A 23,754-nucleotide genomic window follows, 5' to 3' on the forward strand; every position below is an offset into this window, starting at 1 on the left:
TTTATTTTTAAAGTCTTTACCATTTGACAAGGTTGTTTGCATAGTACCAGTGGAGTTCTAGGCAGCTCCCCCCTAAAGTAACTGCTTTTTGTTGACGTCTCTCTGGGTTGATAATACCTATTGTTTTTAGTAAAAATTGCTTATTTCCCCTGCCTGACGGAGTGCTCTCTATGCAGTTTTTCTTGATAAAATCTTTTGAACTTATAAGTGTAGGAAACAGTGATCTTTCAGTTAATCTCCCACTCTATCAATCAAAACATCCAATCTCATGAATGTGCTTACATTATACGTAAACTCTGGACAGTCAAGAAATATATTGAGAGCCTCTGTTGTACCACACTCTGTGCTAAGCATCTAGAATGTGCGCGAGAAGATGAGTATTCCTGCAAAGATCCTCAGAAAAACCTGCTAAGGAAGAGGACAAGAGAAGAGCCATTTGCTGTAGTGTGGTCCTTAGTGCTGTCTGTTGTGATATATGTGTGGTGTGGTGTGTATTTCCAGAGCAAGGAGCAAGTGTCTCCAGCTGCCTGGTACAGCCAGGGAAGACCAGTGGAGCACAGGCTATGACTGAGCTGCCTCAGTGGGTTAAGGCTTTGGTTTTACCTGTGAGGGGACAGAGAAAATGTGTGGGCAGATACACAGCTTACAAAGAGGCACAAAAATTAGAAATGGAAGATTATGTCCAGGTAAATGCCAGTGGACCAGTATTACTGAATTTGAAGATTCAGGGAGACAAGGCTGGGGATGGAATGGGGACCATATCGCAAAGACCTTCCCATGCATTCAGGTTTCTGTAGAGGTGCCTTTGTAAGACCGTGTTACTATCAGTGTAACTAAGCACACATACTCATATCAAGAGGCAATAGGATGGCATAACCCTGAGGGAGCTGCTGAATGACTGATCTCAAGAACAAAGGCACCTCTTTAGAGTTGACAGTTTTCAGATGGTCTCAGTAACTATGAAGAAATTGCCAACAGCCTACAAGTGTGCCATTGACGTGCCATAAAATCAATAATAAAATGAGTGGACCCCCCCAAAAAAGAAGACATTCAGACTAAAATTGACAGCTAATTTTTTAAATGAAGTAAAATTTACATACAGCACATCATAATGTGAGTTTTCCTCAGACTCCTTCAGCTCCCTAGTGTCGTCTGTTCCTGGCCACAGAAGCAGCTACCTACTCTTCTGCCACCAAAGGTGGGTTCCACCTGCTGGCGGGTTTTAGATCAAGAGTGGGCCACAACACTGTTCGTGTTTTGCCTCTGACTTTCCCTCATTCGGCACGTTTTTGGGACTTATTCATATTCTTGTGTGTATCAGTTCCTCTCCTTTTTAATTGTCATCATACATGTCTTAATTTGGTTCTTAGTGTCCTATTTGGTGGATATGTGGATTGTTTGCTGTGACTTCCATTTTCTTTTTGGAGATGGTGTCTTATGTAGCTTTGAACTCACCATGTAGCTCAGGCTGGCCTTGGCCTTTTGATCTTCCTGCCTCTGCTTTCCAGGTATACACAACTACTCCTGGCTTCTGTGAGCATTTCAAAACAGATTTTGTGGACTTACATTTTTGTCTTTTCTGGGTTAGCACTTAGGATCAGAATGCTGGACCAAAAGTTAGATGTATGTTAAGTTTAATAAGAAACTGCCTTTTCAAAATGTTAGTATTGTTTAACTTACCAGCAGTGCTTGTAAATTCCAATTGCTCCCCACCCTTGCCACCATTGTAACTTTAGTTCTTCTAATGACTATGAAATAGTATCTCATCATGAATGCAATTTACAGTCACCTCAAGATTAAGATGTTAAAATCCTGTTTTTATGCTTACTTCCCTTTCTCTTTGAAATCAATTTTTAGTGCACAAAATACTGGACTTTATCATGGTAGTTTCTTACACATAAACACACACACACACATATACATATTCTTGTACTTTGCTCATTCCCCCCTCCCCCTTACCTTTCCCTGCCCCACCTCTCCTGGTTCCCTATCTCTGCCCAATGCAGATTCCCACAGTATTGACACAAATGTATATTCCTAGCCAGTATATAATGTCTCCTGAGTAATCCTTGCACGCTTTTGGTGTCCTTTGTTTCCTTGGTGCTGACAGGAATGGGCCACCCATACAATTTCACGTTTCATCTCTCTGGGGCAAAGGCTGTAAAGCACTTTTTGTGTGTGTGTATTTATTGGTGATTTGGTTTTTTTTTTTTTTCTTTTGAGAATGTCTGTTCAGTTCGTTTGTCCGTTCATTGAACAAATAATCTGTGGGGTTTTTGGTGTGTGTTTAATTTTGGGTTATTTTATTTTATTTTTTTTGAAACTAGGGACCAAATCCAGGGCCAACCACTCTCTCACTCAACTAAATCCCCAACCTGTTGAGATTTTCTTTAATGTGCTATAGGGATGTTGGTGGGGAAGATTCCCCCACTCTTCGGCTGTCCTCATCCTGCTCATACTGGCTTTGTTGTGCAGCTTCCTAACTTCTCTCAGCACCACCATCAGCAGATCCCGCTGTGCTGCTGGAGGCCCTGCACAGAGTCTTTGCCTATGTCTGTATCTTGAAGCTGCCTGTGCTTTTATCTTGAAGTGGTTTTTGTTTGCTTTGTTTTGTTTTGTTTGTTTTTTCCTCTATCAGGTTCAGAGTTTTAGGACTTTGATCCACATTGAATTGCTTTTTTGCACAGTGAGAGGGATCTCGTTCATTTTCCTTTATGAGGAAGAGTCTATCTTTTCTCTGTGGGGCTCCCCACACATTCCTTTGTTGATGGTGTTTTCTCCCAGTTAGAAAGCTACATTTTCACTTTTCTTGTGGTTTCTGTAGGTGAACAGATATTCCTGGTTCTAGTAAACAATTGTTGCACGTGTGTGTGTGTGTGTGTGTGTGTGTGTGTGTGTATGTACATCACGTACATCACGTACATCACGTGTGTGCCTGGTACCCATGGAGACCAGATGGCTGTAAGCTACCTTGTGACTTCTGGCAACCAAATCTGGGACCTTTGTAAAACAAGTGTTCTTCACTACTGTACCATCTCTCCAGTTCCTTGTTTGTTTTTGAGATGGAGTCTCGATACTCTGTCTCCACTGGTCTCAAAATCCCCGGCTCAAGTCATCTTGCCTCTGCTGACCTGTATGTGTAGGAGCACCTACTTTTTGATCTATTTTTCATCTTTATGTTAGTAAGATACTTCCTTTATCATGCAACTACAGGCAACAATGATAACTGACAGATGTTCAGAATGGTTTGTTACTTCTAGATCTTTTACTCTTTATATAAATTTATATAAAATTATATAATTTATATGAAGTAAGCTCCATAAATCCCCATGTCTCTGCAAGCTTGTGCTGCCATGTCCAGCTTTTACATGGGTGCTGGGGATTGAACTCAGCTCCTCATGCTTGAGCCCCAGGCTCCTTTCTGACTAAGTCGTCTTCTCAGCCCCTCAACCCGATCGTTTTCTAACATGCTTCCAAACCTCTAAAGTCTTTTACCGTAATTATGTTGTAGCAGAGGTAGGCGTTTTAGAGCACTGTTATTTTAGGACTTGTAATTCCTATTACTTCATTATATGTTTGACTCTAGAAATAATTGGTTTGTTCAGGATTGATTCTATTTATCCTAGGAGATTTATAATTCATGTCTGTGGCTCTCTGTGTTTAGACTTTGTAATTAACTCACTTACATTTTTCTACAACTTGTATTTCTAGGCTTCATAGAGCCCAGTGTGCAATTAAACAGACTCAGGTAACTGTTCAGAGAATTGGAAAGGAAATTGAAGAAAAACTAAGACTCACATCGACGAGCAATGAGCTGGTAGGTCTTTGTGCAAGTACCTGTTCAAACTCCTTGTTTTCTTCAAGTGATTGTCATATTATTCTTGGAAAAAACCTCTAGACAGTACTAATAATGATGTTAATAATGTTGCATTGAGGTGGCTGCTGGTGTATTTTAAATGTTAGAAATAAAAGTTCCCATCTGCTAATAACGTAAGGTAAATCTGCCATATTCTGTTAGATGAAACTTGAGATTATATATAATTACTTGGAAGATGACTAGCAGACTATTTTATTCACATCTTATAAATGTGAACTCCAAACATGAACTGTATAGTGAGTGAAAATAGCTGCCAGGTTGGGGGAAAAAGACCAGTAGGGACTAATTTACTCAAAGTAAGCTTTTGGGTGGAACCGATGGCTCAGCCATTAGGATACCCGCCCCCCTGCCTAACAGCCTGAGTATAATAGTCCTTGGGATTCATGACAGAAGGCTAGAACCCACTCCTACACATTGTCCTCTGATTTCCAAAACACATGCACATACAAATACTAAATGAGTAAATGAATGTGAAAACCCATTTCATTGGTATATATACACAAGGTTAGGTTTAATGAAGACAGTTTCTTACAACTTAATTTGTACTTTGATTATTTTCACCCAGGACTAATCCACTTTAAAGATTTTGGAATTAATAGGATCAAGTATAAGAGGCCCATTTGTGAACAGTGTTTACTTTTAGAGAAATGTGGGTTTAGTGAGGCATCCCGAAGAAACTGTGACCCCCATTCCAGATGGAAAGATCGCTGATCTTCATAGATTTGATGCTTTTGTGTACTCTTCCTTGGGAGGAAAAGGATGGCAGCTTTGGAATGGCTGTTCTGTCTCTGTAAGCTACCTGTGAGCACTAAGTTACACTTTGCTTCAAGTGAAGCCACATGAGTATGCACAGATTTTTATATGCTATTGGTTACAGAAATACTTAAAATTCACAACTTGCCATGAAGTCACAGTCATTGTTTGTCCACAGAAACTATTATTTCACATATGCAGCCTCTTCCCACTGTCACTTGCAAACACTCATCTAAAGTCACCTCTTTTATTGAAGGTTTGTCCACACAGTCACATGCTCTTGGAGGCTCCCTCCTGGGATTTGATCTAAATGTACTGTTCAACCTGTAGAAATTTCCATACAGTTGATCTTCACACATACACTTGTGCTATACCTGGCACATATCCCGTGTCTAACAGTACCCAAATAGCAGTAGTAACGGACGGTTTCTTCATAGCACTTTCCTTGTCTATGGAAAATCCTCCAAGCTAGAGAAATGACTATCTTTTGTGTTATAACTTAGGATCAATAAAGGACTGAATTCCAGCCCATGAGTATGTTGTAGGGAAAGGAAAAAGTGTCAGGTTTTAATCCTTTCTGTAATGCACAAAAATGCTGCATTTTTTAGGACTCTTGTCTGGGGAGAACTTGCTAGGTTTTATTTTTCTCTCCTCTCCCAGGCAAGACTGGGAAATGACTTGCGTCACTAAGTGGCTGCATATGCTTTGTCTCAGTGTGGAAACATGTATGCTTAATCCTGTTTTTCTAACATATAAGTGGTGACACACGGAGTAAGGTGATAGAATGTGTGAGTTTACTGAGGTCAGGTTCAAAGGGTCATGCTGTGTTTTCATGCTGCCTAGTTAACACAGAAGGAAGTCAAGGGAGGTTTGAACTGGAAGTGAACCTAGAAATCATCTAGTTTCCTAAAACCCCATTGAAAATCACACCCCTAGTACAGTTCCCTGTCGTGCTTGGTTTTTCTCTGTAGTATTTATTACCATCTAACATGAAATCTATTTAATATATTGTTGTCTCTCTAAACTTTATAAGACTTGGAATCCCCTCCCTCCAACTTCGCCATCTTCCTTCAATTTCTTCCCCTTCCCTCCCTCTCTCCTTACTTCCCAACTTGCCTCCCATTTGATTCCCAGCATCTAGACAACTGTTTGCTCATAGTAGATGTGAAATAAATATTAAGTATTTATTGAATTTAAGAATGAATCTATTAGGCTGGAGAGATGACTCATCAGTTAGAGTGTTTGATTCTCCTCCAGAGGACCTCAGTTCATTTCCCAGCACCCCAATGGGGAGACTCACAACTGCCTGTAACTCAAGCTCCAGGGAACTGATGCCCTCTTTTGGCCTCCATGGGCACTTGTACACATGTAGCATGCATACACAGAGAGACATACAAATATACAAATAAATAAAAGTTAAAATTGAAAGAAATGAATCCAACACAATGGCTTGTTATAAACTGTAAGTTTATTTGTAGCATATTAGAAGTACTGTTACCTCCCTTTGCAAATTGGTTCAAGTTCATCTACTCCATCCCAAGTATTTTTAGTATATGAGAATCACTCTTCACTCCATGCCCAGCATAAACTCTGACATTTAACTATATTTCCGAGGAAATGTCTGCTGCCACCATCATGGATAGTTACATTATGTCTGGGGTTTTCTTTGCTGCTTTTGTTTCTATGATTGTATGTCTTTTAACTTTTGTTTTGTTTTGTTGTGGTGCTATGCTGGAACACACTGGTTTAGAATGCTAACCCCACTTTTATTCCTGAGAGAAACCCTCTTGCCACAATAAGTTATTCTTAGCATATTACTATGTTCAATTTGTTTAAAAATTTAGAAAATGCTTTGCTTTTATTTTCATGGGGAATGTTGGTCTGTAGCTTTGTTTTCTCGCTCTCTCTTTTGTGTTGGGAATATCGAATGTATGTGTGTGTAGTTGCATGCACCCACGTTCATGTATTTGGAGGCTAGCAGAGGATATTTGAAGGCCTCTACTACCACCTTCTGCCTTATCCCTTGAGATGGACTCTCCCCAGCTTTTGACTAGACTGGTGGCCAGCAAGCCCCAGTGATTGTTTTATTTCCACATACATTCTCCCAGAGCTGGGATTATTAGGTGCTGGGGATCCAGACTAGAACCTCAGGCTTTTCCAGCAAGCAGCCTTCCCTACTGAGCTGTCTCTGTGTTCTTCTTAGCTCTTCATTTGGTTTTTGTTAGCGTGATACTGCTCTTCTTTGCTGTTAGGAAATGCCCTTCTTTTCTGTTTTCTGTAGGAATAGATGCAGAATTGGTTGTAGTTTTCTTTGTAGGTTTTGAGCTAGAAATGTAACTTCTTCAACAGTTATGGGGTTATTCAGGTTATCATCTTGTCTTCTTTGGTAGCTGTGTTCTTGCAAGGACTTTCATTCAAGAGGTCAGCCTTTGTAGCATTAATGATTCTAAAGGTTATATAGTGCTCTCTTCTTGCTCCTAAGTTACAGTTCTGTGATGAACATGCCGTGTCTTAGTTTGTGTCCATGTCTCTCCATAAAAACAAAATTTGTAGGTTGATAAGAATCTTACAATGATAATTTGGAGTTTCCCCATATATTTCTTACAGTTTTCACTAATGTTGACATCTTCTGTACCCCTGGTGCAATTGGCATGGTGTGTAGTCAAAGCTAAGATTAATATGTCACTATGAACTCCTGATTTTTTCAGATTTCACCAGTGTTTCCACTCAAGTCTGTTTTAAACTGGTGTTTACTTCTTATTGGAGAGCCATTTGGGATATGTAGATTTATCACAAAGATAGTGCAGGAACTTATTTACCAATATTTCCTATTACGACATCTTAATAGACTATCATTTGCTACAGTTAATAACACTATACATTATACATAATGTATATTATTAGTCATCTTTAACCAAAGTCCATTCTACCTTAATGTCCTTTTCTGTTTTACATTCCCATACTGCACTAGCAGTCATCCTTCCTTCTCTAACCTCCTCTTGTATGTGTGTTATTAAAGATTTATTTTATTTATGTGTTTGTAGTGTCTGTACATTTGTATATGTGAGTACCCAGGAAAGTCAGAGGTCAATCCCTTGGAACTGGAGTTATAGGCATTTGTGAGCCACTAGATGTGGGTGCTAGGATCTGAACTCTGGTCTGCTCATAGAGCAGTGAGTGCTGTTAGCCTCCCAGCACCTCTCAGAACTCCCACCCACCCTCAGCTCTTCTCGGACTCACTTTGCTTTTGATGACTTGACTGTTTTTAAAGATCACAAGCCAGGGACTTTGTGCAGTGGCCCTTGCTTAAGATTTGTCCTCTGTTTTCTCAGAGTAAGACAGGGCTGCTTTTCCGGGTCCAGGCCAGGACACAATGGTACATTTTGTCATGTCTTCTTAGGCTTCCTTGATCTATGGCAATTGTCAGTCTTTCCTTTTTAAAAATCACCTTGTCTAATCATCGACGATACAAGCCTTGCTCATTTGACTAAGGCAGTGCCTTCTGGGTCTCTGTGCTATAACTCTCTTTCCAAACTTCTCTTTTAAAAGGAAGTTGCTAAGTCCAAGCTCAGGGAGTAAAATTGACTGGGCACAAAGCTCTGCCTCGTGGAGAGGTGTCCACACCGACTGTTTGGATTCCGTTGTGAGGAAGCCTTGTCCCTACACCTTTGGAGTCATTTGTTTTTGCTTTGGATACAATCTGGTAGTATGCTGTTCAGCTGCCTGACCTGAGTATTTATGGGTTTGGTCATTAATGGGTTTCTCAAGCCTGGCCTCCCTTCAGAGACTGAGGCTGAGCACGAGTCCGTTTGAACCCCGTCTAGGACACCTTGTCTTGTAAAGGAGAGGGAAGAGATGAAGGGTTAGCTCAGCAGTAGAACACTTGCCTCACATACTCACGTCCTGGGCTTTGATTCCTCCTAGCACTGGGGTGGGCACAGGGGAGATCATTTAGTTGAGCTTGGTGTAATGGTCCTGACTTGTAATCCAACACTCAAGAACCCAAGCCAGGATGATTGCCATATATCTGAGGCTAACCTAGGCTACTTAGTGAGTTCACAGTAAAACCTGTTCTAAAATAAGTAAGCATAATAAACACTCTCTCAGGTTGACTTGCGTTTTTTGTTTTTGTTGTTTTTTATTTTGTCATCTTTTTGTGTTCTTTACTCTGTGGTGCTCTGTAGTCTGGTTCATTTTGTATCTGCCCTGTCTTGTCCCCGGCTTCAGCCATCTCTCTCACTAGAACCCTGCTCCTTAGGTTGGCTGATGGTGTTTAGAAACAAGATCTGGTCACTGGGTATGCTTCTTGCTTTTAAAGCCCTCTCAGTGGACATGACTATCTCTCTATGAATGTATACCTATCTGTAGTAAAATAAACATGAGTTCATAATAATGTTTTCACTTCTGATGCCACAGAGTTTATTCTGGCTTTCTCATTCATTTTGTTTATTTGCAGTATCTTTTTCTGATAGTGAGAAACCTGGCTCTCATTAAATACAATGTATTTATCTGCTAAGTCCTGGCATATGTGTAAAGTGGTTCCAAGTTCTTTTGCCATTTGTTTTGTTATTTTAATTATTAATGTATATTGAATCTCTATATTAATGGATTTCACTATGACATTTCCACATATACATATGTATTGCTTTCATCATATCTACCCTCCCAAATACTCTCTCTCATCCCTCTCCCAGCCTCCTTGCTTGAGTAGTTTCTACTACTTTGTAGTTTCTACTACTTTTGGGTCATCTGTTACATTGTTTTTATCTTAGCTTTTGCTTATGAGAGAAAGCATTCAATACCTTTTTCCTATTTTTAATTAGAATATTTCAGCCTTATTCAGAGGGTTTGTTTATTTAGTTTTATGTGTATGGGTAGGTTTGGTTTTTTTTTTTTTGTTTTGTTTTGTTTTTGCCTGCATGAGTGTCTGCACACTACATGTGTGCCTGTTGCCTATGGAGGATAGAAGAGGGCGTCAGATCCCTAGAAGTGAAGTTACATAAAATTGTGACCTGTATGTGGGTGTTGAGAATCAACCTTGGCTCTTCTGGAAGAACAGTCAGTACTTCTAAGTGCTGAGCTGTCTTTCTAGTCCTTACTAATAATATACGTGTATATTTACTTCTGTGTACAAGTTCTTTTCCAGGTAGGCATTTGAGGAAAATGTTTTTGAGATTGAGGCTTGTGTTTTTCTCTTTTAGTGAAATAATTTGTTTTAAAGATTATTTAGGTTTTATGTATATGAATGTTTTATCTGCGTGTATATGTGTATACCACATGTTGGTTGGGTGTATGTGTGTGCCACATAAATGTCTGGTTGTATATATGTGTATACCACATGCATGTCTGGTTGTGTATATGTGTGTACCACATGCATGTCTGGTTGTATATATGTGTACCACATACATGTCTAGTGCCACTGGAGATCAGAAAGGGGCTTTGGATCCCCCAGGACTCAAGTTACAGGTGGTTGTTTACCCATCTGATGTGTGGGTGCTGGGAACCTAATGAGGTCCTCTTCAAGAGAAGGAAGTGCTCTTAACTGTTGAGCCATCTCGCCAGCCTGCGTTTTCTTCTTGTTGTTCTTATTAATGGTATTTATTTAGAGAGGAAAACAAATTTTTGTTAATTGAATGAAATCTGCTGTATTTGTCTATATGTTTGTGCATGTGGGTACATGTGTGTGCAGCAGTGCATGTGTATGTGGGTACACAGTGTGGGAACTTCCCTCAGGTGCTCTTCTGGAGGAGCCTCAGCCTTGCTTTGGGTTTGTTTTTTGACACAGGGTTTCTCTTTATAACAGTCCTAGCTGTCCTGGAAGTTGCTTTGTAGACCAGAGTGGTCTCAAACTCACAGAAATCCACTTTCCTCTGCCTACCTAGTGCTGGGCTTAAAGGTGAGCACCACACTCAATTTTGGTTTTTAAGACAGTATCTGTCACTAACATGGAGCTCACCAAGTTGGCCAACCTGTCTTCCCAGTGCTATAGCTATAGATGTGTGCCCCTGGCTACCATACCCAGCTTTGGTTCGGGTTTTTACATGAGTTATGGGGATCAAACTTGGGTCCTCTGATGTATTTTTTCTTTATGTTTTATGTCTTTCCTGTGGTCTTCATAAGAATCTTCTAATTCAAGATTACACAATACAGAGAAACCCTGTCTCGTAAAAAAAAAAAAATTACAGAAATTTTCTGCTGCTTTTTTTCTAGAAGTTTTAGAGTTTGGGCTTTGTGTTTGTATGTGTGATTCATTTCAAGTTATTATTATTATCTTAACTGAATGAAGAAAGAGTAAAAAATTCCCCCCAAACTCTTGTTCAGTTGACAGAATAGTATTTGGTGAACAGCTTTTCCTTCCCTCATTAATTACCATGGCATATTTGTCTAAAGTCAGCTGACCTTACGCACATGCATCTGTTTCATCTCTGTCTCACGGTCCTGTCGGCCTATCTTTCCCAGCACCAAGCTGCTATTTTGTAGGTTTGTCAAGAAAATCAGGTAGGGCAAATACTCTAACTTTTTATGAAGTTCCTGTTTTTTACCCCCCCCCCCCGGTTCTTTATATTGTGGAATGAGTTTTATAACTAGTTTCTACAAGAAAGCCTGTTGGAATTTTAACAAGGATTTGTGGAGAATTGTGTGAATGTGACATTTACGTTTTTATGTAGACTTTTCTTTAATTCTCTCAATAATGTCTTTAAGCTCCTTTGTTAGAATTACTAAGTTTTTGTGGGAGTTTGGGCAAGCTCAAGGTATCATGACACGTTGAGCCAGGTGTTAGAGGAGCCCACAAAGCCCTGGTTAGAGGAGAAGACAGGCCGTGCTTTTGATAATGCAGTCCTAGCAGAAGTTTGTCTGGTTTTAGGGTATTCCCTCTTCTTAGTTCTGGGACTTTTTTTTTTTTTATCATGAATAGATGTTAAATTTCGGGAAAGCTAAGGCAGGAGGATCAGGAATTTAAGGTTAGCCTAGACGAAATAGAAAGGCCTTGTCTCCAAAAAATTGGTAATACTAAGTGTAACTACTTTTGAATGTTTGTCATTTGTCTATAACTAGTATGTTAGAATGCTATTCATTCTCATTTACACAAACAATAATATCTATAAATTTAGATTTTGGTAGGGAATTTTGTTGTTGCTGCTGCTGTTTTTGAGACAAATTTTTGCTCTGTAGCCTAGTCTGGCCTCAAACTTGCAACAATCCTCCTGCTTCAGCCTCCCAAGTGATAAGTGTCCCAACCCTGCTTTTTGTTTGGATAATCCTAAATTCTCTGCTCATTTCACTATTGGGAACCTTTGTATGCTGAACAGAATACACAGGGATTCTTGCCTTATGCCTAGTGTGAGGAAGAATGTTGTCCTTGCTTCATTAAGTATGACATTAGCAATGGTCTGCATTTGCTTAGATTTAACTCTTTGTAGTTTGTGGGAGATTTTTGAATCATAAATGACTTAAATGGTTTGCTGCATATAGTGAAGCAATCATGGTTTTCTCATTAATTTAAAATATAATAAAGCAAGCTACATTGTTTTAGCTCCAAATTTTAATGATTTTTGCAATACTGGTTATTGAACCTCAGCCCTCATACATGCGTACATTACTCTTGCATTTTCAAAGTAACTCTGAACTGATGACAATTTGCAATCGTTTTGTATCATGTTAGATTTGATCTGGGGTGTGACTTTTGTTTTCGTTAGGGATACTGAAATGCAATGAGTATTGGTATTGGGTAGGGTAACCATGTATAGTTTCCTGCTCGTTGTCCTTTTGTTTCTACTCCCGTCTTGACCTGAAACAGAGACCTAGATATTTTCATTAATCTCTAGCTCTCTGCTCAGATTTGCTCTCCTTTTATTCATTATTAGAGTAGTTTGCTTTTCATCTGAGTATATTCCTGGGTGGCTCTTATTTTTCTGGTGCTTCTAACATCTTCATTGACTTTTAGTTGTCCATATGTTGATACCTCTTTCCTAGAGAGTGAGTCGTATTCTCTAACTCTTCATGGGTTGAGCAATATTGCAGAGCACATTCTGAATGTAATGTGTAGACTTTGAGTCTTGGCTTTGGAGAATGTATTTTAGCAGGTAATCCACTTGCTTAAACTCTAACTGCCATGCCTCCAGTTGACATGGCTCTGATTCCACCTTAGCTTTCACTCTTAAGCAGGAGCAACTTGGTGTTTATCTATACATGTGTGGCTTTGGGGTCAGTTTGGAGTTCATTGGTTTCTGGTTCCTCCAGGTGGAGACAGTTGGCTTTCTGCTGGCTTCCAGAGCCGCCTTCAAGGCAAAGTCACAGAATAAAGAGGGAGAATTGTCTGTATGTGTTGTATGCTTCCAAGTTTGAACTTTTCAAAACAGCAACTGTCGATCACTCTAGAAACTTTGCAGTATCTTCACATATTTAATTTATTAGAAGGCCAGTTTGTAGGTGTTTATTCTTATTTAGAAGCCCAACTCTTTTACATTTGAAATAAATATATACATAAAACTTTAATTTTCTGCTTACACCTGAGATCTAGGCCTAATACTACTACTGAGTCTGTGAAATTAATAAATTGGGTTAAATATTTTCTGAGGAAGCATTTTCTCTTTCTTAATGATTGGCTGCTTGTAGATGGAAGAAAAACAACCTATAAATGACATTTGGAAGCAATTTGTTAGCTTGCACAGTTCTGAGACATTTTCCAGATTGTTAGTTACTTCCAGTTGTAGGTGATGACTACAGATAAGATAAAATATGCTCTAAATCACTAATTCCTCAAATGTTTTGGTCTTAGGACTCTTTAATATGTTAAAAATTGTGATAATTTCTAAGAGACTTAGGCTGCACTATTATGTTGGAAGTCAAATCTGAAAAATTTTAAAAATATTTTTTTCTAATTAATTTTAAAGTGCCAATAGCATGTCTATGTTAGCAAAACAGATTTTTATGAGAAATAAGTATTTTCTACAAATAAAAATGTAGAGTTTTGTTTGTTTTTTAATGATTATAACTTTATCAAACTGAGTTCTTGCTTAATAAAAGATCGATGAGATGGCTTACTGGGTAAAAGGCACATGCCACCAGGCCTGGTGAGCTGAGTTCAGTCCCTAAACACCATGTGGTTGGAGGAGAGAATTGACTCTCAACTCTCTTGACCTTGACGTGGGTGTTCTGGCTTGCATGAGAATAGAAGCATGCATGCACGCACGCACACACACACACACACACACACACACACACCAGTTTCTGAAAGGCCTCTAGAAACTCATCTAGTTTGACAGTAAAGCCTTTGCAGTATCCAAGCAGACTGTCATGTGCTCCATACACAAATGAACATGACATGTTACTACACATGTGTTTGAGACCTTCATTATCCCAGGGCCATATTTTATGAACTTCTGTCTGAGGATTTTTAGCTCCAGTATGATCTATGAGAAAATATTTGTATTAACATATTATTTATCAATCAATCTGTCATTTTTAAATGTGTTTAGCATTACCCATGATTTTTAAAAGACCCATAAATAGGAATGTGTGCTTACAAACATGCATGTCTGTGATTTCTGAGTGTTGTATAAAATCTAATTAGAAGGGGTAGATATATGGGGGTAAATGTGTGACATTAACTCTACTTGGAGTGAGGAGATAACTAGAGTGCAGCAACCCATAGAAGATACTTATGTGACTTTAAGATCCCTGATCAGCTGCCCTTTGAAGTGAGAGCAAGAAAACAGGCACGCACATGGGCAGGGTTTGTTTACTCTTCAGAAATGGGAGCCAACAATCCTGGTTTGAGCTCATGGATCTATTTCTGTAAATGGGCCAGTTTCCTCACACAGACCATAACAAAAACATGCAGCACTCACGCCTTCCCGTGTTAGCTTTGTATTTTGATTAACTTGTACGTTTTGTGCTTGAAAATGAGAAAACATTCCCAGTTTGAGTGTGTACGCTGGCATAGAGCGAGTTGCCCCCACTAGCCATGTTGTGTTTACTGAAAAATGCCTCCCCTCACTATCCCTCTGCCCAACTAAACTTTTATTTGAATATTTTGTGAAAAAAATTGGGTTAAAGCAATTGAACACGTACATCTTTCTGAAAAACCCACTTCTGAAGGGTTTACTTATTTCCCCTCAGTGATGTTGGAAGACCCACAGATTTCTGATCATACTAAAGAAAAACCTATTGGGTTTGCTTCCTTTTTTCCCCCACAAGTAATCAACCACCTCATTGACCCTTCCCTCGATTTCTTTAATTATAAAACCTGTAACAGATCATTTCTAATCTCAATGATTAAAGACCATTTGCTTATTTATTTACTCATCCATGTGCCATGGTGTCCATGTGGAGGACAGACAGGTTTGCGAAGTCAGTTTTTTCCTTCTACCAAGTGAGCTCTAGGGATTGAACACAGGTCATGAGGCTTAGCAGCAAGCACCTTACTCACTGAGTCAATCTACCAGCCAGTCTCTCTCTCTCTCTCTCTCTCTCTCTCTCTCTCTCTCTCTCTCTCTCTCTCTCTCTCTCTCTCTCTCTCTCTCTCTCTCTCTCTCTCTCTCTCTCTCTCTCTGTGTGTGTACATATATATATATTTATATATTTATGTGCATTGGTGTTTTAGCCATGGGTGTCGGTTCCCTTGGAACTGGAGTTACGGACAGCTGTGAGCTGTCATATGAGTGCTGAGAATTGAACCCAGGTCCTCTGAAAGAGCAGTCAGTGCTCTTAACCACTTAGTCATCTCTCCAGCCCCATCTCTCAGTCATTTTTTAAATGTATAGTTCATTGGTATTAAATACATTCATAATGTTGTACAACCACCCCCACATCTGTCATTAAAGCTTTTTATCTCGTAAAACTGAAACTTCATAGCTGTTAAGTACTAATTACCTACTCCCCTTTGCTCCCAAGCCCTGCCACCAAGCTGTCTGTGATTCATATTCATTCTCATTTCTTATCCTCCTCACACCTGCTGGCAGTGAATCCAGGGCTTTGTGTATGGTAGGCACGTGCTCTAGCACTGAGCTACATTCCCAGCCCGATTTTGACTATTCTAAGTGCCTGGCATAAATGGTGTCTGACATAAAGGGACTGTTTACAGCGTATTCATTTCACATAGCATAATAATCTTAAAGATTTTTCCATGTTATTGTGTACTCCAGGGCCTCTTCCAAGTTATAGAACATCACTGACTTTTGGGTCTTAGTTTTTGTGGTGTTTTGGCAAAACATAATAAGCACCTATGTTAGTAAAAGCAGCTAAAATTATATAATAAATCCCTCATAAGTGTTTGTACTGTTCAAAAATTATACTTAGCGCATTGTTTTTAAGGCCATATTTCCTAGATTTTTCAAGCCTAATGTAATGGTTTGGAAATGAGGTTTTGTGCTGTTTTCTTGGCGTGTGTGTCCTTAGTGGATTATCATGCCATCAGTTTAGAATAATTGTGTCAGGGATGAGGAAGAGAGCATCTGTGTGAGAAATGATTGCTGCAGAGTGCTTTCAGTATAATTGCCCAGAACCATTCTTTTTTATTTCTTTTTTCTTTTTTATTTATTTTTTTACTCTTGCTTCTACAGGGTCATGTCACCATGTATCTCACTCAATTTCCAGGTTTCCTTATTGTCTATAAGTCATTCAAGGACTGACTTCTTCCTTTGAGAAATTCCCAGCAGTTTATTCCATATTTTGTTAATTTTTAGTTTATTAAATAAGTATATTTTATTATAATTTTAATTAACTATGTTATACTTTTGGAAATGAAAACAATATACCAGGCATAGCCAAATTACAATTTGATTAATACTTATGGAAAATCATGAAAGTATATTATTGATACCATGTAATGGAGACCAGCAAAGATACATCATTATAGTATATGTTCATATGTGCAGGCACAAATAGCTTCATCGTACAGTTAGGATGTCAGATTTGTAAATGGAAGCATGAATCAGAGAAAATATTTGAATAAGAGGAATTTGTCCCCTTTTGCATACATGTGCATGTGTGTGCGCAAGTATGTGTGGTATATATATATGTCATATGTGTGTGGGCTCACACCTCATGTGTGTGAACGTGCATGCCCATCAGAAGCCCAAGGTTGACCTCAGGAGTCTTTCTTAATCCTTCTCTATCTTTTCACTGAAGCAGGTCTTTCAGTTGAACCCAGAGCACATCGATATGGCTAGTCTAACTAGCCAGCTTGCTCAGGGATCCTGTCTCTGATCCCATTTCTGCCATCTCAGCAAGACAGGTTCTGACATTGCTCAGGTGCTGGAGATCCAGACTCCAGTCTGCTGTAATTGCTCATGTGTCAGAGGCTGGCTTTTATTTCTATATGCTCCTTCTTCTCTGTTACATAAATTTTCACTCCTTGTCTTGCCTTTTTTGTTTTTGGTCTTTTGAGATAGGGTTTCTCTGTATAACAGTCCTGGATGTCTTGGAACTCACTATATAGACCAGACTGGCCTTAAACTCACAGAGATCCTCCTGCCTCTGCCTCCCAAGTGCGGTGGTTAAAAGTGTAGGCCTCCACCGCCAGGCTTCTTTTCTTGTCTTATTGCCATGGTGATGATGACTTCTGGTCCATGTTCATTAAGTGGGAACAGTAAAAGCAACTTCTCTGTTCTTAAACTAGGGGAGAGGGCTTAGTTCTTATAATTAAGCATGATGTTAGGTGCCAGCTAAGGGAGTTTCCACTTGTTCTTTGTTCTGAAACTTTTGTGCCTTTATATCATGACTAAGTAGTATGTTTTGTTGTATGTCTTTATTGTATAACTTTAGTATCTGTACACATGCATTGATCTCAGATGCCTTTCTTCCTTAGCCTGCTATTGTGACATTGTGCTTGAATAGTAACAAGCCTGTGTCTCTGGAATAAATCTCTTTTGACTGTTATACATCATCCTTTTACATCCTTAGATTTGACTGCCTGGTATTCTGTGTTATTTTTATCTACTTGGGGTATCTAGCTGGTGGTCATCTGACACCACTGTTCCCTCTGCTTCTTATTTCTGCAAGAGATTTGAGTTTCTAGAAAAGGCTCATTTCTTCTTACTCTATTTCTGTCTTCTTTCCATTACTGGGATCACTCAAGGATCTCTAGGTCCACGAGTACTTGGCCATTATTGGTTTGAACATGGTGGATGTACAGTTATAGCTATGACTTTCTTTATATTCATAAATTTACCTGTGATTTTACTTACTTAGAAAAAAGAAAGCGAATGTCTGCGATTAAAAATTCTGGTGCTTCGAAATGAACTGGAAAGACAGAAGAAAGCACTGGGACGGGAGGTGGCCTTCCTGCATAAGCAACAAATGGCTCTACAGGACAAAGGTGAGTAGTGCCGCCATGCAGACAAACCTTCCTCCATGCACACTAGTTTCCTTCTTCCATGGGACCAGATAGACAATTTTGCAGACTTTAAAAAAAAATTTAAGTATTTTTTGAAATATCTTGATGGTGCTAGCAAGCATAAATATGTACCAATCTTTATATACTGAGATATATGTTAACTTTTCACAAAGTGAACACACATGTAAGTAGAATTTCAGTCAGTGAAACCGTTACTAAAGACTTGCAACCCTGTGGCACCCACTGGTGCCTCCGCCATTCACCATGGTTCTAACCACACTAACCAAGTACCTTCACTTATGAGACCAGAGATTGGTTTGACCTAATTATGAACTTTACAGAAATCAGATGTATACTTTTTGTGTGCTAACGTTTTCAACCTGTTTGCTAGAGTCATCCTTGCCTTCCTATAATTATAATAATATTATAATTCTTAAAGCCAAAGCATATTCCATTATACAAATATGTATTTATTTATTTACTTTCACTGTTGGTAATTTCCTGTTTGAGACTATTGCAATTACTATTACTATTACATTTCCATGCATGTTCTAGTGCCTTATGGAGATAAATGTGCATTTCAGTTGGCTAGAAATAGGAGTAAAATTGCGGGATTGTAGGGTGGCTGTCTCTCTTCAGCTCTAACAGATGGTGTTTAAAGCTTTTCCAAAACAGCTTTTCATTTGCGGCCTCCATCTTTGCCCTGCTCTGTGTGCGACACTTGGTCTTTGTGTGGGGTATGGAGTATGCCCTTGTATCTCTGGGTTCCATTCTCACCAGCATCATTCTGCACACTTTAAATGAATCCTTTGTAGTGTCAGTTAAGGGCTTTTGAATGCAGGTTACAGAGGTCCTTGTTCTTTGTGGATGTAGGGACTTTCTGTGACATGGGCATTAGGAGCATGTTCCCATCCTGTGACTTGCTGCTGCTGTCATTCTTTAGTCTACATTTGAGGCTTTGGGGCCTCGTATAAGGAACATTGACCTGTTCGAAGACCTTAAAGGTCTTCTTCTGTGTTTCTTCAGAACTCTTTACTGTTCTACGTTCACATTTGTATCATCAGTTCACCTGGAATCAACGGTTGTGTGTCCATAAGTCAGAATTAGCATGCTGTTTCTCAGACAAACTGAGCATGGCAGTTCATTTTCACGTGGGTTAGGTCACTGTAACCTTGCTGCACATCTGCTACGGACCTTCTGCTCTAGTTCTTCGACTTTCCAGTTCCTATTTATTTTCCTTTTTCTCACGTCATGCCTTGTTTTGATGCTTGTTGAGTTCTTCAATTTAGTTGTTTTTCTTGGAAGTTACCTTGAATATTCACATTTTCATACAAACTTCTAGATAAAACAAAAAGCCTTGCTAGGAGGTTGATGGGGCTGCATGGAATATATCTGTCAGGATAGTTGTAGGAAATAGAATCTCAAGGTTTTGTCTACCACCCCCAAGAAAACCCCACGTGCTATTGTTTGTTAGATTTTTTTTTTTACAAAGTGCTGTTGAAACAGTAATGCATGGGTCTTTGCTTAATTGAATTTATCCCTATTCTCTAATGATTTATAAGACTATTGTAGATCTGTTTAAATTTTATTTTCTACTTGTTGATGGTATATAAATTTATAGTTGGCTTTATTTTAGGTGTTACTGATTTTTATGTTATATTCAAAAGAAAAAATTTGACTGGAGAGATGACTGGCTGCTCTTACAGAGGACCTGGGCTGATTCTCAGCACCTACATAGCAATTGACAACCACCCATAATTCAGTCCTGGAGTATTCAACTCCCACTTCTGATGTTCATGGACATAAGGCATGCATGTTATGCACAGACATACATGCAGGCAAAAAAAAATCACTTAAAAACGATACACGAATTTAATGCTTTAAAAGCTGTGTGATTCTGATAGGAAAACATTAAAGGATATGCTCATTTGATACTTACCCACTAATGAATGATGTAGAAAGTCTTTACTTTTCATGTTTCTGTAAGAGCAAAAAATTCTATATTTGCAGTGAACTCTGAAGTTCATAATGTAGAACAGTCTTGGCTGAGTAGAGAAGAGATGAATTAAATTCATGAGCTAACAATGTAGGGATGAAAATATTTCTGTGACTTCCATAACTCTGAAGCACTGCATAGTACTTTTTTTTTTTAAAGCAAGTAGCATGGTGGTCTTGGGAGATGGCTCAGTTGAATTGCTGCCTAAGCATGATGACTTCCATCCAGATCCCCAGTGTCCACATAGGAAAACAAATTTGGAAGGATCCTTGGGGTGTGCTAGTCAGCTAGTCTAGTCAATCAGAGAGGGTCAGATCCAGTTTGAGAGCCTGTCTGGATTAGGAGAAGAGTGGTAGAAGAAGATAACCCAACACCGACCTCTGGCCTCCATGATCTGATGTACAGGGAAGCACACACAGTCATACACATGTGTTCAACACAACACACACATAAACAATATGATTCATAAAGCCCATGGCGTGTATATGATTCCACTGCATGGTCAAAAGACAGGGATCTGTACTTCCTTGACTATGTTCCTTTTTATATTTTTGCTTTCTATGATAGAAGAAAGCAGCAAGTTGTCTTATCACCAGCCTACAAGTGATGACATTTTTCAGTGATTTCTATACCATTAAGAAGATGAAAAGAGGCCGGGCGGTGGTGGCGCATGCCTTTAATCCCAGCACTCGGGAGGCAGAGGCAGGCGGATCTCTGTGAGTTCGAGGCTGGGCTGGACCGATAGCCTCCGAAACAATACAGAGAAACCCTGTCTCGTAAAAACCAAAAAAAAAAAAAAAAAAAAAGAAGATGAAAGGAGAGGTGGTGGATGGGAATGATCATGATACTTTGTATACATGTATGATTACTAATTGCTAATTTTTAGAGATGATGAATGTATAATAATATATGGTCATATTTATGAGTTTGTCTTTATAGGCAATATTAATGTCAGGCAATATCATGTTTCCTAGTCTTTCTCTCATTTAACCATTACTAAGAGTCCTATGAGTTAATGATAAAGATGTGGTATAGTGCTATCCATTTTACAGGAGAGGAGGATTTGTCCAAAGGCACATTGAAAGTGTGTTCAAGCTTGTATTCAGTTACCAGTGCCCAACTGTGCTGTAAGCAATGATTGTAGGATTATTGGTTTCTGTTCTCGTGTTTTATTCAGGCAGTCATGCTATTGCATTCTTGTATCTCTGTTTTATCCTACAAAGCCAGAATGGTGGTCCCTGAGCTAGATGAGTATTTGGCTTGATGGGTCAGACCTGTGGTTTTTAACAGAGTTTATACTTAAGTATCCTCTCTTACATTTACAGTAGAGATTGTGTTGTTCTTGTTGTGGCATCCAAAATCAAATCCATGGCCTCCTGCATGAGCTCTACCACTGGGCTATGCCCCCACTCCCTATGTGTATTTTTGAACTGAGAATTCATTTATATTAGAGGCATCAGAAAGCTAAGATCTAATGTTTATCCTGTGGTAAATACAGTAAAGCACTGGACAGTGAATAGAGCATGTAAGAGCATATCTGGATACACGTAACCAGGCTTATTTACTGATAGATCTTGATATATTTTGAGGATGCTCTTGTTTGCCAAGGTCATACTTGGTAGGAAGACACATACTTATAAGTCAGAGCCTGGTGAGGGGACAAGATCAGGAATGTTTGGTATTTTCCCCCAGTGTTGCTCCTGATTCTTCTGATAACCCTAAAGGAACTACTTCTACATCTTCTAACTCATCTGTTCAGTAGTGTCACCGCTTAGAACAGAGCCATAGGGATTCACTTGTGTGAACAATTTGAAGAAGCCAGGTCCCTATTATATCTGTCTGTTTTTGAGGATACAAACCCATTGCAAGATGATTTACTGGAAAGAGACAAGTTCCTGCTACTGGCTTGCCAAGTGCCACTGACTCCTGGGGGCCGAATTAGCCCCACCCAGAGGTTTTCCCTCCCTGTACCTCAAAGGCAGTGTTCTCACCTTGCCTGCAGCAGTTTTCAGCTGGGCCATGAGTAGATCTTTTCAGAATTGATGGTTTTTAATGTAAATATATTTATTCCTAGAAGATATTAGTAGTTGGTTTCCTCATTAGGGTCTCAAGCCAGATAATTCTCGCAGTAATGACTTGTATTACTGGCAAGGCCTCTTTCCTGGCTCAGCCTGTACATCTTTCTGAGATGCAACATCCTATCAAAGTCTGCTAGAAACTAGGTTCAGAAAGTAAAATGGAATCCTGTTTTTAAGGAAACATGTGCAGTAAAACCTGGATCTTTTATGAGTAGATGTTAATATGTATCAATTTTATAAGAGTGGAGTTCTCTAATATTTGTAGGAGGTGGCTACTTTTTTCCAAGGTGGTTGGGATCAAACCTGGGGCCTTTTGAGTGCCTCATAGGTGTGCTGCCACTAGTACTGATAGTGTATTATTATTGTGGGTGCATGCATGCCATGTGTGGAGATCAGAAGACAACTTTCAGGAGTCAGATCTTTCCTCCAGGTCACCCCGCCCAGTAAGCTTCCAGGTAATCTTTTGTCTTGGCTTCCCATCTCGACCAAGGAGTACCAGGATTAGGAATGCCTGCCTCCCACATTTAGATTTTTTTTCTTGAGTTTCATGAATCAAACTCAGGCAGGTCTTGAGACTTGTACAGTGAGTGCTTTTTCCCATGGAACCATCCTGCCAGCCTCTGATGCCTGAGTTAGCATCTTTCTCTGGACTGTTGGTATTGTATGCAGCTTACAGGAGGTAGTAGAATCCAGATGGCTTTGGATGGAGAGTGAAGAAGACACATTATAAGTCCTAAGCAAACTTAAGCTCTTACTCTCAAGACTATTAATTAAATGTACTTATGATGATTTGTTCTGGTAATGTTTTAAATGGATTATAAGAAGGGTAAAGATATAAAGAAATAAAACACCTGACAATAATATTTTGGTTTATTAGTTTTCCCACTTGCTCCCCCCAAAATTCAGCAAGTGTCACTTAGTGGAAACACATTGCAGTGAGATAGATTAGTGTCAAAGTAAAAAAAAAAGGTCACGAGGCATAGAAGGGACACAAGACAAGCATCGGTACAGCATGCGTGGGCTCAGTGTGTGTGTGCTTGTTCAGTTGCTCAGGTACCATTGGTGGAAGGAATACTTAGGAAAAATGGGACACTGCAAGACCTTATAACCATAGGACAAGTGTGAATACTATATGACAGAGTTAGTTAGAGGGTGTTAGAGGAACACAGAAGGTATGCTAGCCAGGAGAGATGGTGAGACCTGCCGGTGAAAGGAAGCGGTTTCTAGGGAGGAGTGACAGGACATTAGGGAGCTGCTGCCAGTAATGGGAGGCCATCCTTTCAACCAGATTTTTTCTTTCTTCCTTCCTTCCTTCCTTCCTTCCTTCCTTCCTTCCTTCCTTCCTTCCTTCCTTCCTTCATTCCTTTCTTTCTTTTGTATGAGCAGTTAGAGAAGCCAAAGAGCTTTTACCAAAAGGTTTGGGGATATGTTAAAAGTAACACACAAATTTCTGAAAGAATAGATAGACTTGTATTGGTGAGTACAATACAGAGTGCAGGTTAGATATATATTTTAGAAAATATTCTTTGCCAACCTTGTTGAGGGCAGAGAATTGCCAGGGAGGTAGTTCTTCTGGTAATTTAAACACTACATGATTAAAACCTAACCAGACTGGGAGTGTTAAAGGAGCAGAGAGTATATGGGCCCAAGGGATAGTTGGTAAGTTCCACTGTGATAACTTACTGGGTTAAAGCAAAGAACAGAAAAACAC

The 23,754-nt window shown here is 39.3% G+C and overlaps 1 protein-coding gene across 2 annotated transcripts in view; it reads left to right on the forward strand.

Annotated features, from left to right (window-relative positions):
• The window catches only part of Uvrag (UV radiation resistance associated), a 238,447-nt gene that overhangs the window by 108,818 nt on the left and 105,875 nt on the right, over window positions 1-23,754 (forward strand). For both annotated transcript variants that reach the window (XM_040758261.1, XM_040758264.1), the window contains exons 7-8: window positions 3,712-3,817; window positions 17,825-17,951. In XM_040758261.1, coding sequence (XP_040614195.1) covers window positions 3,712-3,817; window positions 17,825-17,951 — 233 coding nt within the window. The remainder of the gene's footprint in view (window positions 1-3,711; window positions 3,818-17,824; window positions 17,952-23,754) is intronic.

The sequence above is a fragment of the Mesocricetus auratus genome, unplaced genomic scaffold (genome assembly GCF_017639785.1).
Source record: "Mesocricetus auratus isolate SY011 unplaced genomic scaffold, BCM_Maur_2.0 Super-Scaffold_4256, whole genome shotgun sequence".
Taxonomy (NCBI): Eukaryota; Metazoa; Chordata; class Mammalia; order Rodentia; family Cricetidae; genus Mesocricetus; species Mesocricetus auratus.